The sequence below is a fragment of the Lissotriton helveticus genome, chromosome 3_1, assembly GCF_964261635.1.
Source record: "Lissotriton helveticus chromosome 3_1, aLisHel1.1, whole genome shotgun sequence".
Taxonomy (NCBI): Eukaryota; Metazoa; Chordata; class Amphibia; order Caudata; family Salamandridae; genus Lissotriton; species Lissotriton helveticus.
The window spans coordinates 330,213,155-330,227,942 of record NC_136061.1 but is presented as its reverse complement, the minus strand read 5'-3'; the positions used below and the strand labels follow the sequence as shown (position 1 = coordinate 330,227,942).

General features: G+C 44.8%; 1 protein-coding gene across 1 annotated transcript in view; it reads left to right on the top strand.

The window, feature by feature from the left end:
* The first annotated feature begins 283 nt into the window (after window positions 1-283).
* TRPV1 (transient receptor potential cation channel subfamily V member 1) overlaps window positions 284-14,788 on the top strand; it is a 544,023-nt gene continuing 529,518 nt past the window's right edge. Inside the window, exon 1 of the mRNA XM_078679941.1 lies at window positions 284-556. Coding sequence (XP_078536067.1) covers window positions 399-556 — 158 coding nt within the window. The 5' untranslated portion in view covers window positions 284-398. The remainder of the gene's footprint in view (window positions 557-14,788) is intronic.

Here is a 14,788-nt window from a genome sequence, read left to right as displayed (position 1 = left end):
TGTATGTGTCCGATCTCATTCTCATTAGACTTTGTGACGTGTAAAGAGTGCTCAACTTCGCGCTGCACCATTCCTCTAGCCGTGTGGTCCTCCCTGTGCTGCTGTGCGGGGTGAATTTTCATAAACAGAGGCACTGAAATAGCTGTGTTCATTCATAATGGATTCATCGCCATGTAGGGAGTAAGACGGAAGCCAGGATAGACCATCAATTATTCACATGTGTACATTGATTTCCTTCTGCTGACCATTAGTGTGTGCTGTTCGTTCTCTGTAAACGGTACTGTATGTCTCTGTGAGTTAGCCCGTATATTCTTGCTTGTTTGATGGCGGTGGTACAGGTGCGTTATTCCTCGCGGTCCACAATGATGTCTACAAAGTTTGTGAGCTCAGTGTGATGCATGCATTGTGGCACGGATTGCTTTCTGCATGCATCTCTTCAGGGTGGTGTCGGCGGGTCACCCCCACGGAAAGGTCTGTGTCTTTTAAGGAGCCTGTCTCCACTCCGTTGCAGCCGCCGAAGATCGGGCACACCCAGGATTTCAACTCCTCTCTGTCGGTAAGAGATGTGTGCTTTAGGAGTTTGAAATGTCTGCGTTAGAACTCTTGGCATAAATCTGTCGGTGCCGCTGGAACATTTTAAAAGTGGGGGTGCTGCCATCAATGTTACATCACTGAAGTCATATGGACTGAGCAAAATCCCAGGGGCAATTTATCAGTCTTTCATGCAACAAAAGCTAACAAGTCAACATGCTGAACTGAGTGAAAGGGAGAGGGCAGGAATGTGCCATTTTAACCGATATATGGCTCCTCCCTGCTCTCTCTGCGCGCTGGTGCACAATCTGCTGAGACTCTGAGGGGCATATTTACAAGCCCCTTCCGCCGTCGATGCGTCAATTTTAACATGGGATAAAGTGACGTACGGGCGGCGCAAGGGGCTTGTAAATCTGCCCCTGAGGCTTTTTCCACTTTCTGAGTGTGTTGCAGAATGGTGGATGCGCGAGAACACCTTCCCAGGGCAGAGGAACGCAAGGCAGCAGGTTGCGATGCCTTGCATTACTCCAGATTTATTTAGCAATGCAGGGCCGTGCAAGGGGGCCTTGCTTAGCTTGTTAATTCTGACTTTAGTATTGCGTTGTCCTTGCGACACCATGCGTGACGCAAGGGCAAAGCAATAATATGATAAATCTGAAAGAAAAGTATAGCAAATGAGCAACGCCTAATCAGCAAGAACGCGATAATGGTGCTGGTGGTGCATTTTGCAGCACAATTTAGCAAATATGTTACTAAAGCATAATGTGAAAGCACACTCTCATTTAGAAACAGCCCAGTTTCCATTGAAAAAAGTTATAATATTGTGTGGAAAAAGGGCTTAGTGATTATTTATCGTTAGCGCTTCACCAAGTAAAATGTCTTGATTTGTTTTGATCCAGTTAAAATCTTTGGGTCTGATTCAGAGTTTGGTGGACTTCATGGTACTCCATCTTAAAGGTGATGGACATCCTTTCCACCTTAGTATAAGTTTAGTATATCCTAATCCACTTATAATAAGGCGGAAGGCATTTATAGGGCACGTACTTCCCTTATGTGCAGTGATGCACTTACCCGAAAGTGTAACTTAGTACCCTGTACAGGTGGTGAGGTTGAAATGTGCTGTCTTTGCATTACGGCAATGTGAGAAGCATTGTCCTGTGTGCGAGTGACCATAGGGGTGCTCTTAACTTGACTTGGGACTAAGCGATTAGTAGTGTGATGGATGAGAGTCGTGAAAGATAGATGCGCAGTTTATGGTTTGTAGTGTACTGGCATCTGTAATTAGCTCTGCAGGTTTCATTATGATGTTTATGATTTATTTATATTTTGGGTCCAAATGTATATGTTGATTGTAGCAGGAATCACCCACACACACTTCTTGGCTTATAGAGAGAGGAGAGATTCAGAGAATCTAGCAGGATCGACTGGGTTATTGTCGTTCCTTGTACAATTCTTCTCATAGGTTCTCAACTATTAGGTCTCAAGTAACGGTCAGAATATATGGCTAGTTAGGACCTGCAGGTGCGTTCTGCTACAAAGCCGGTCAGTGGTCAGCAATGTGTAGTAGACGTCTTTGAATGAATGAGGGATATTATACTGCACTTGGCTACTTGGAGAGTGTCCCAGCGCTAACGTGCTTATACGAGAGGTAGGCTCTAGAGCAGGGGTCTTCAAAGTGTGGGGCACAACCCTCAGGGGCCGTTGATTGATGGAAAGGGGGTCGCGCATTCCCAGTCACACTTCTGCACAGGCCCATAGGACTACAAGGGATTCAGCCCCCCTCCTCCCCCGTAGTATGTCTCAGCTTGAGCTGCTGTGGCCTCCGCTTGGCTGTGTCTGCAGTCTGATCTCCCACAGCACGGCACACCTGAGTTTTTCACAGGTCTTTAAAGGTCATTTGCATGTTCACATACCTTTTGTAAACTGGTTACTGAGGCTTAGTTTTTTTTCTAGTTCCAGTACCCCCTGGTCCCCACTCTGCCTATTCCTTACATTTGTATTTTACATTTACTGCAGTAGTGTGAGAATGTATTTCATGAAAAGAAATATAAAGTAGGGTTCCCAAAAGAAAAATACCAGCCATTTGATGTTTAAAGAGCCTGCAAAGGCCTCCTTTTGACACTAAATATGATCGTAAATAAAATCATATGCATTAATTTGTAATGTGACTTTTCTGTCTTTGTTCCCTTTAATTATCAGTCATGGAACATTGAGGCAGCTCTAGAACAGAATTAAACATGCTTTCTATTTATATTTGCTGTTCCAAGTACGCACAGATCGGTACTGAAATATACAGCTTTAGGTGACTGCTTATTTTTGTACCGTCTGGGACATCAAAATAATGAGCAGGCAACCCTAACCATAGGACTGGAAGTGTGTTGCAGGATCAGCATATTATTTATTTCCTCCACCCTCCACCCTCGATCCCTGATTAATGCCATAATAGCAATAGTTTAACTTATATCTTAATCCCTACCCCACCGTCAATAATATGCTGAGTTACTTCCAGTGTCTGGGAATGCACCCTGCATTCAGAGAACTCACTTCTCATTCTCGCACTTCACTTTCATGCTCACCCTGCACTCACAGCGATCACAATGCACTCACACTCATCACCATGCACTCACATCATTCACCCTCTCACCCTGCACTCACAGGGATCACTCTGAACTTACAATGCACTTGCACTGTTCACCCTGTACCTCACCCTGCAGGTGAATGAGTTGTCATATGAGTGCAGGATGTGTGCAAATGAGTAGTGTGATACTACTCATCTGCACTCATCCTGCACTCATGTGACACCCCATTCACCTGCCTCTTCACTGCTCAATTTGCAACTCACTCAAACAAGCCCATCATCAACCATGCATTCATTCGTACCGCTCTGCACTTACATCCGCACCCGAATTCATATGGTCACCTCACTCACCCTGCAGTCACTCCTTTTTCCCTACTCTCACACTGTGACATAACTCACCGTGCACTCACATGGGCACTCTTGTCATCCACAGAGTGCTGAGGGTTAATGTGCCTACTACAAAGAACATGTACTATGCAGATCACAGAACTGAGTGTGAGTAAACAATGAGTAGCACTATAAAAAAATGTAATGTTTGTCAGAAAGGTGCTACAGAGAGATGAGGTGCATTGTTGGTGAGTGGTAGTGAGGGAATTTATGGAGAAGGAGGAAACTGGGGAGGGGGCACCAAAAAGTCTGTTGCACCGTGTGTGACCAGTGCTAGGGCCAGTCCTGCCTGGGAGTGTAGGCCCCCCACGAAGTTTGGGTCTAGTGGCTCCCCTGCATCTGCCTATTACTATTGTTATTTACATTTGTAGTGCGCTACTGTTACCAGTCCTGGGGCAAATAGCCATCTGCTGCCTGAAGGCAAATGAGAAACACATAAAAGGGGAAGGAGAACCAGCCAAATGGGGTGACATACAGAGCATAGAGCCAGGTTTTTATATCTTCCTAAAGGATAATAGTTTCTTGGTGGAGCAAAGCAAAGGAGGGTGCATGTTCCATAACTGTCCAGCCTGCACCAAAACAGCGAGACAGACAATTCGTGCCTTCCTGAATTAGGGAACAATAAGCCGAGTGGCACAGGCCAAGAGGAGCATATGGGTCCAACCCATGTGCTCGTTGAGGAGAGATACGAGGTGGAGAAAGGACAGCAAGGGAATGAGAGAATTCGATTGAAGAGGTCAGGGATGAGGAGAAATGTGAAGTGCCGAAGGGAAGTGCAGAAACACAAGACGTGAGTGTGAGGGAAAGTTGAGGGCACAGAGGAGGGCTACTTTTAAACTGTCAGACAAGATAGCTGAGAGATGATCTGTGACCTAAAAAGTAATTCGATGCGGCATGGGTGAGAGAAAACAGCGATAGGGGAAGAGAGGGAGTACTGGGGTGGGTGCTGAGCAGTGACTAATTTGTAATAAAACATGTGCCGGGGACCTCACCAGTAGGCCAGTGCAACTTTAACCACCCAACCATTGCCTTGCCTGTGCGGCCAATGACAATACCCATGCAACTACCAACCATAACACTTGTACAATGTGACTATTTCAAGCCCCCAAAACTATAAGAATGGCATGGATGTCAGGAATTTATTGTTGTTAATGTATATTGAATTAATAAACAGCTGTTCTAAATTACACAGACAGAGCCACCATGTGGCAGACGGTCATAGTGCCAGTGTACACAATTAGGTGCCAGCGCGGAGCACCAGAAACAACCTGATCAAATTAAGCACTGGTGCTAAGGTGACAGGGGAGAGGGGCATTGGTTCAAGAAGGGTGGTAGAACAAAGGAGAAATGTAAAAGATGAATTGGGGGACTGGAGAGGTGTAAGATACTAATATACAACAATTTGAATGGAGCGACTTGAGGTGAATGAGAAGTGCAGAGGGGCATTGGAGGTGACAGGGCCAGAGAAGTCATGAGAAAAATGCGAGAGACTGTTAAAGATGAGGGCAGTGGAAAGACAGAATGGCAAGAGGTGATTAAGGGTGAAGTGAGAAGTTGAATGGGGAGGGTTCAGAAGTTGTAAAAAGGGATGAAAGAAAATGGCCTGCAAAGTGAGAGAGGGATCCAGGATAGGGAGAGGAGAGAAGAGGAGAGGAGAGGAGAGGAGAGGAGAGGAGAGGAGAGGAGAGAGGGATGGAAGGTTGGGGTGAGAGGAAAGCGGCATGGGCAAATTGCTTAACTCTGCACAAGACTGCCAAGGATTTAAGGGACGCCTGCTGCTCCCGGCTTGTGGAGTGGAAGGCCCATCACAAATGTTGACTAGACATCTTCCTGATATTAACTGCTGTATTTTGGTTATAAACTGGTACTGATGGGGTGAAATCTTTCCTCTGTGTTACTTTGTGCAAAAAAATGTCAAAATAATAAAGCAATTCTATCCCAAAATAACACAGCATCACATACATTATTTACATTTTCTTCCCACACAATATAGTCAAGCCTGTTGTGTAATTTGATCCTCACCTGCCTGATAATTCCAGTAGCCCTGCCTATAGGTTTAGAAATGTTTGTCAGGTGGGGGTCCTTACCACTGAAAATGTTGATGGGGGGTCTTGGCACCCAAAAGTTTGAAGACCTCTGATCTAGAGGCTAAAAAGGTATGTTTTCAGGTGTTTGTGGAAAACAGTCTCATCTGAAGTATTTGTGAGGTTGGACTGGTAACTGATTCCAGATGGAAGCCACACGAGCAGAAAAAGAGGAACTCCCATGCCTGGATCCCTTAAAGTGTGAGATAGCAATCACTTGGGGCTACCCAGAACAAAGAGCCCTGCCGGGAGAGTACTGTAGGATTGATTTTGTCAAATAGAGGGTACAAACTCCGTGCAAAGCACGAGGAGCAAGCAGACCATTTTTTTGAGTGATTCTGCTATTGACCGGGACCTAGTTAAGCTTTTTAAAGAAGGAGGATTTAGGAGTGCTCCTGGAAATATGGAATAGGAAATGCGCTGCTGTGTTCTGCACTGCCTGCAGGCATTGAATCAGAAATGCTGGGAGACCAGGGTATAAAAAATTGTCAAAGTCCAATCTAGAGATAACTATTTTCTGAGCTTCCCAGGGAAGTAAGACTAAGAATTTCTTCAGGGCCTTAATTAAACAGTAGCACACCCTTACAACTGAGGAGATTTGGTCTTTATAGGAGAGATGATTACCAAATACAACATCAAGTTTCTTGCAGTGGCTGTGGGTGGTGGAAGGGTGGGACCACCCGTTTGCCAACATTCCAACCCACCAGAAGACAGATTGGGCCCAAAGAGAAGGATTTCTATCTTCTCTGTGGTACATTTCAAATGATTTGTTTTTAACGGGCTGACGACAGTTCTTATACAGACAGAAAAAGATTTCCTGGTTGAGTCCGAAGCACCCTCATAAGAAAAGAGAAGCTGGGTATCATCAGCATAGGAAATGATCTTAATACCAAATGATACCCCTAAGGGAGCATGTGGGGACATGTAAATATTAAACAATGTAGGACGTAATGCAGATCTCTGTGCAACTCCACACTTAAGAGTCGTAGCATGTGAGAAGTAAGGTTTCATCCAGACCGACTGTTCTCTACTGCTCAAAAAAGATCTAAGCCCCTTCAAGGCCAAACCGCCCACGCCAATAACAGTCAAGCGTTGAAGCAGAATATCGTGGCAAACGGTATTGAATGCCGCTGTTTGGTCTAAGAAAATTAAGGCAGCTTTCTGGCCCTGATCTAAAGTCACCTTGATGGAATTTGTGATTTCAAGCAGAGCCGTCTCCGTAATGTGGCATGCCCAGAACCCATATTGAGAAGGGTGAAAAAGATTGTGAGTTTCAATTAACTACGCTAACCGTTGTTTGACAATGGAAGCTAGGATTTTTTAGTGGGCGGGGAGGAGAGAGATTGGTCTGAAATTTGAGAGGATCAAGCAATCACCCATAGGCTTTTTTAGAATGGGGATATTGTTGGCATTTTTTCACAAATGCCCCTCTGAAGAGAGGAGTTGAAGAGGCTGAGATAAGTTGAGCCAATTTTTCTGCAAACTTTCTCAGAATGTGGGCGGTGGGGTCAAGGAACAAGTGATGAGCCTGATTTGTAGCTCAAGAAGCGGGCTAGCAGCAGATCTTTCCCCGGTGGGCAAAAAAAAAACAAGTGGTTAGTTATAGTGGAATGCTTGATTATATCCACTCATAAGGACGATAACATGATTGCATAGTTGGAGGTGACAGTTTGGTATAGTTACTCAATAGTAGGATGGAGAACATGTGCTTCTGATACAGGTAGCTGACCCATATCTGTTATCATGTCATCAGCAGCTGCCAACAGGCATCAGCTTATGTCGTCGTGCATATTCTTGCATTTTCAGGCTCAGTTTGCTAGGACTAGTAGTGTGAAGTTTATCTCAGAAACATTCAGGTTTTCACTTCTCGTTTTAATTTCACATGCTTCATTATGCTCTGCTCTGTATGTTTATGGGGAAGGAGGTCCAGAGTTTTACTGCTTGGAGCTGGAATGCATAAAAGATTTCTTTCCCATAGGTGAGTTGCTAGACTGGTGCATGTGTTCATTGGGGTGCAGACAGAGGAGAAGCCTTGTTGCAGCTCTGAGACCCTAGTTACAGGTTGTCGCCATAATCTAACATGGAGACCACAGGGGTGAAACTAGCTTGTTGCTTTTGTCATTATACAATGTATGATTTGACTCGTTGTTTTCAGTGTGTAGAAGGTGTTCCTAGTGAGTTCGGTAACGTGGTATTAGGGACAGGTCTGAGGACATGGTTACCCTGAGGTTCCTCACTTCTCATGATGTGGCTCATGGGACTTTAAGTTCTTTGTTCTACATAGTTGCAGGGTGCTGCTTGTTTCACTGTCTGCATATCAGGCTCTCTAGTTTTTGTTGTGTCGAATTTTAGTTCTTGCTTCTGTGACACAAAGGCATTCATTAAGTAAGGATGTGTGGAGGTCCCTATCAATAGATGTGAGGGCAATTTATTTATGGGGAGGGATGAGAGATCACCATTGAAGATCACACCCAGATTGCATGCTTCATTCACAGAGGCAGACGGGGTACCCTAATCTTCAGGCCAAGAGAGAAGGAAGGGGGTTGAACTTACTGGGCCAAAGAGATGTATTTCTGTGTTGTGGGAATTAAAGCATTGCTCGTTCTCCATTCAATTTTGAATATGAGGCAATGAGCTAGATTAGTAAGGTGGTCATGGTCATCTTCCAGCTTTAGATGGCGCTGGGCGTCATCTGCACGTACCTATTACCCGATTCTAAGGGATCACAGATGGCTGTTTGGGCCACTAGGATGAGAGGCAAGGCAAGCCATGTGACATGCCAAAGAGAATGTCAGCTGCTATTTAGGGGAATGGTCCCACTTTTAATTGATGTGTATTTTTATGGTAGAAGGAGGTGAACCATAGTAGTGCAGTAAAAATCAAATCAAATAAGCTTTATTCGATATTTCAAAGAATATCATACAAGCATACATAGCAAAATAAAAACATACGACAAGAAGAAATGATACAATTTAAAAAATAAAGATCAGTGGAACCAAACAGTATATTTACAATGGGCCTTGCAAAGATTTCCTAAATTTGATCAACAATTTTAAATACTGTTCCATGATACATATGACTTCTCTATCCTCTAACATCAGCAAGCGCTCATACGCGTCCTTACAGGACCTCAGACCCCATCTCTTAAATAGGGGTTTCAATAATGTTTTCCTGAGAATCGCATAATAACTACAAAATAAAATGGTATGGATATTTGATTGCACAGAAATGTCATCACACGGACAAAGACTCAGATTCCGGGACCAGTCATTTCCTGCTGGAAAAGTTATAAAACGGAAAAATGACCCCAGTCTAAATCTGGCAAGGAGCATTCTGGCATAGCAGGAAAAGTCGGTGGACAGGTATGCTTGAAGCCCCTTGTGCTGCGTCACCCTTTGGTACACCTGGAGTGTTGGGTTTAGTTTTTGATGGTTCCATCTTTTAGTCTCCAAGTGATCCAATAGTGTTTTTCTCAAATTTTTTCTTGAAATGGTATACAAGGTCAAAGGATCAGAAAAGTACTCTGGGCGACCAATGTCCACGAAAAAGTTTTTAATATAAGCCAGCCATTTCGTATGTCTTGCCCCCTCCTGTTTGAGAATATCCAGTATTACTTCTCGATTCAGATTTATTTCAATAGTGGTCCAAATTCTATGCCACAACAGTGGGGGCTCCACTTTAATTAAGTCTGAAATAAAAGGTAAGTCTAACTCAATATGCATCATATATACGGAAGTAGATTTAGGTGTTGCCAGCAAGTACCTTAGGAAGTTATTTTCCTCTATTTGAATAGAGGCAATGTTTTTTTCGATGCCCCAGAGGCCAGCCCCGTAAATTGCTGTTGCAACGCATTTTGCTCTGTAGAGAACAATTAACTGTTTAACAGGCCTCCCTCCTATTCTTCCAGCAAAGTCTCTGAGCCCACCAACAGCTCTAACAAGGGCAAGTTTCCTCATTTTAACTGCCGACTGCCAAGAAAGGTGTTGGTTCACAGAAATGCCCAAATACGTGAAGTTGTCCACTGTCTCTAGTCTTTGCTCTTCAATATAAATGGGACATGATTTTTTAATTATCTTCTTATTACAGACCATTGAGTAAGTTTTCCCAATGTTGACTCTCAGGCCTTTGTCATGCATGAAGTCTCTGAATGCCGTAACTGCCCTTTGTAGCCCCACTCTAGTTTGCGAAAGTATTGCCGCGTCATCGGCATAGAGCAAGATAGGAATTGATTGCCCTGCCACTTTTGGATAATCACATTCAATTTGTTTTAGATGATCCCCTATTCCATTAATATAGAGGGAAAAGAGCATTGGGGCCAATATGCACCCCTGCCTAACCCCTCTATTTATAGAAAATCTTGGCGAGCACTCTCCTTTTGGGCCATATCTTACTCTAGCTCCCGCGTTTCTATACAGTTCCTTAATGAAGATGAGTATCGGTGAGTCTACTCCTAGAAGTTCCAGTATATCCCAAAGTTGTTCATGATGTACACAATCAAAAGCAGAGCTTAAGTCTACATAGGTAACATACAAGTTTCCGTTCTTTGTGTCAACATACTTGGACATAATAAGATGAAGGTTCAGAGTTTGTTCAACTGTACCTCTCCCTGATCTGAAGCCGTACTGGAGTGTTGAAAGTATGTTCTTCTCCTCTGCCCATGCCTCAAGACGTTTCAGTATGATGCGGCCCGCGATCTTCATTAAGGAATCAAGCAGGGAGATAGGCCTATAACAAGATGGAGAATGCCTATCTCCCTTTTTAAAAATGGGTATCACTACGGCCTCATCCCATGATGGGAAGTAGCCCAAAATATTCACAGAGTTCAAGGCAGAGGTCAATATTGGTGCCCAAAAAGATATTTCTGCTTTAAAAACATCTGTTGGAATGGCATCTGGGCCTGGTGCCTTACCAGCTGGACTCTCCCTTATCGCCATCTCCACCTCTTCACACCTAAAGACAATATTGGAATGAGTTTCATCAAGAGGATCTATGCTTGATGAGATCTTTGGTTCTGATGTCGCCGATGTGGGTTTACTATATAGTTTTTGAAAGTAAGCGGCCCATGTCTCGCCATCAATCGCAAGGTCCATATTCCTCTCCGGCATCTTTACCCATGGAAGCGGGGTATTTATAAATTTCCAGAAGGCCGAGAGATCTCGATTTTCACATGTTGACAGCAATTTTTGCCATGCTTCTTCCTTCAAAGCTTTTTTTCTATTTTTAATAGCCAGGCGGTAAGTAAGTCTGGCTTTTCGAATCTCCGTAGTTGGTTTTGGAGTTATATGCAATAGATTCTTTAATGTCTTTAAAGCTATGGAACAATCTTTATCAAACCATACTTTAGGGGTTTTAGCCCCTGTCTTGAACTGTTGTGTGAGTAATTTTCTGAGACTGAACTGTATTCTCAAGAAAGCTTCTCGGATGGAGTGGGGCTGTTCATTTAAGGAGAGGCAAATGTGTATCTCCTCCCACCTCATCGTCAATAAGTCCTTCAGCAGTCTAGCAGGGTTGATTTTATCCCATTTGATAGTATACCCATTGTGCGCCCCCAAAACGATTGGTTGCTCATAATTGGTTTTGATGTTATTGTGCATTGAAAGTGGAGAGGACAACACAATAGATAAAGACAGGGGATAATGGTCCCCATATAAATGGTCTAAAGTGCTCCAAGAAGATATTAGAGGGGCATACATCTGTGAAAAAAGAATAAAGTCAATAGTCGAATTAGTGTCTCTACCGTGGAAACTAGATTTGAATGGTCTACGAGGGAGGGATAAATTGTTTGCAAATTCTAAATTAAAAGAAGCCAGAAAATTATTTAGTAATTCCCCTGTCTTAGAATGTATAAAATGATGATTAAAAATATCATTATTGATATCAGTATCCATTTCTATGGAGATGTCACACATGCCCTTCAAAGCATTTGGGCATATGTAACAATTGAAGTCACCCATGCAGACTGTCACACACTCGCCGCCACGTATTTCTTTAATTGTGACAACTGCGCGGTGTAACTCTTCTAGGGCCAGATGTAGGTAATTTTTATTTACCGACCTCTTAAATACCGAGTCATACCGACTCGGTATTTAAGAGGTCGGAAAATAAAAATACCGAGATGTAGGTAATTGCAGATGTGCAATTACCGAATCGGAAACAGTCGGTAATTTCCGATGTGGTAAATACCGACCAGTCAATGCCCATGCATTCCTATGGGCTTTGAAGCCCATAGGATTGATTGGGCATATACCGGTCGGTATTTACCACATCGGAAAATACCGACTGTCACAAGGGTGCAGGGGGTGTCACTTTGACACCCTCTGGCACCCCCAAAAGAGGCTCGGGTGCCATGTGGCAGGCATACCTGCCCTAAGGGCAGGTCTGCCTGTCATATGGCATAGGTGTGCATGCACACATGTGCATGCACACCAGAAACGGTATTTTACCATCAAGTAGTATTTGATGGTAAAATACCGATGTTGTACTGCTTGTGGGACTCAGAAGAGTCCCACCTACATACCAATTGTCCGGAATCAGTAATGATACCGACTCGGTATTTTACATACTCGGTAAATTTACCTACCGGTAAATTTACCGAGTCTGTAAATTACAGGGACCTACATGTCAAATTGCTTTTACCGGGTGGTAACGGCCGAATTCGGCCGTTACCACCCGGTAAAAGCCTACCTACATCTGGCCCCTAGTGTTTTTTCCAATTTCTCTGGGGGCATGTTATTATAGAAGTTAATTATCAACAATGTCATGGAAGGACCGACGTCCAAGGCAATTATTTGATAGGATGCCCTTAATACCTTTTTCACGATCTTGTGACTTACTGCGACACTAATTTAAGTACACAGACCCCCACTATGTCTACCCTGCTTACTTGCGGTTGCAGGTGAATGGAAGGTCTGATAACCTAATAAATGTGTCGGGGTAAGCGCCCAGGTCTCTTGAAAACACAATACCAAGTATAAATTTACCACATCCAACCAGGCAGGTTGTATAATTTTTGAGTTAATACCTGCCAGATTCCAACAGAGCAACTCTAAAGTGACAGAAGGTTTACTATTCCCCCCATTAATAGACCTCATGTTTGGAAAGCTTTTCCGGGCTATCTGTCCCGTTATTTTTGCTGTATCCCCTTTTTCTATCATATTATCTATTCGTGTATCTGGGGAACTATGAGCCAGAGTGGCCTTTATCAGTAGTAGTGCAGTAACGTTGATGCCAGCTGAAGTGAGCAATTGGTGTTCAGAGGGATTAAAGGTGGCAAAGAGATCAAGTAGGATCAGTACACGGCATAACTTTGGACATGGGCACAAAAGGTTTTCAATAGAGTGGTCAATCCCCTTACCAGCATATGGGAGCCCACATTAGGTCATTAGGGGCCGCTTGTGCAGGAGCTTAACGTACGCCGTGAGGGCAACGGCTTCTGCTCCTTCCATCAGCGCCGTGAGGGGAACGGCAGGACTCGCTAGCACCCGCCACGACTCGCCGTAGTTCAACCAGGCGAACTACATTACCCAGAAGCCCCGGGGGCCGCGCACCACTCTGACGCTCCCAACGCACCCGGAGGCGCTTAAGAACTCGGAGCGCCGAGCACTCCTGGGGGCCGCTTGTGCAGGAGCTTAACGTACGCCGTGAGGGCAAAGTCTTCTGCTCCTTCCATCAGCGCCGTGAGGGGAACGGCAGGACTCGCTAGCACTCGCCATGACTCGCCGTAGTTCAACCAGGCGAACTACGTTACCCAGAAGCCCCGGGGGCCGCGCACCACTCTGACGCTCCGAACGCGCCCGGAGGCGCTTAAGAACTCGGAGCGCCGAGCACTCCTGGGAGCCGCTTGTGCAGGAGCTTAACGTACGCCGTGAGGGCAACGGCTTCTGCTCCTTCCATCCGCGCCATGAGGGGAACAGCAGGACTCGCTAGCACTCGCCACGACTCGCCGTAGTTCAACCAGGCAAACTACATTACCCAGAAGTCCCGGGGGCCGCGCACCACTCTGATGCTCCCAACGCGCCCGGAGGCGCTTAAGAACTCGGAACGCCTCCCGCGTTGTGGGACGCGCGCGGGCGACGCCGGGAGAAGCCCGGGACAAGGGCGGGACCGTCTGTGGCTGTCCGTGGCAGGACGTGGCAGGGCTGGACCACGGACTTTGGTTCTGGGACAGATTCTGGGTCCCTTTGGTCCCCTGAGGTATCCCCTATCGGACTTGGTAATTGAGCTCACCACCTATCCATATCCATAGTGGGACTGTATCTGTTATTTTTTGTTTTTAAATTTTGCTTGCAATCCTGTTTGTTTGTTCCCAGTATTTTAATAGTATAAGGGAACATTTTTTTGTTCCTTACTAAGGTTTAAGGCTTATCGGATTTTTATAATTTGTTGTAAGTATTCTGAGAGAGTCAATTATGTCTAAAGGCAATAACACCCGTCCTGCCTTAGCTACCCTCGACAATTACCTTGTTAAAGTGGTAGATAAAATTAACAAAGAACGCCGACTATCATTGGGTAGGGGGAGTCCCTCTGTTCCATTACCCAGTCCACCTAAGTCACCCACTTCTTTGTCTACATCTCTAGTAGATGTTAGTTGCAACTTGGAGTTTCCTGTACTTCCAACCACGACTATCGCTATAGAATCAGAGCCTAACTTGGTCACGCCCCAGGCTCCTCCTGATACATTAGTATCAGGCTCACCGGCCCCAAGAGCCCAGAGGGTGTTAAGATCTGGGAGGAGTCTTAGTAGGATAACCCTACCAAAACGGGTGGGCAAACATAACAAAAAAAGACCTGCGCCATTACCCAACAGCGCTGTTAGTGACCCAGTAGCAGTTACAAATAATACTCAGGTTGAACTAGTCCCCGAACAGTTAGAGCTCTTGATTAGCATTATTGATGCTAAGTTTGATAAAATTATTAATCCTTTAATGGACAAACTTGACACTATCCCAATCAGAAATATTATTCCGCAAGTCCCTGAAGACCCACCTGTTTTCCCTCTAACATCCTCCTGTGCCCTCCACCCTCAAAGTTCTCAGCGCTGGGACGCCCCGTCGGGGCAGCTGTGCGCTCTATAAAATACACAAATAAATAAATAAATAAATCTCAGGGGAGGTAAAGAGGTTGGGAGACCTTCTGAGTTTACATATAGGGTAAAATGTCAGCCTAGCGGCAGGTACTAGGGTTAATGGTTCTATAACGGAGACACTAA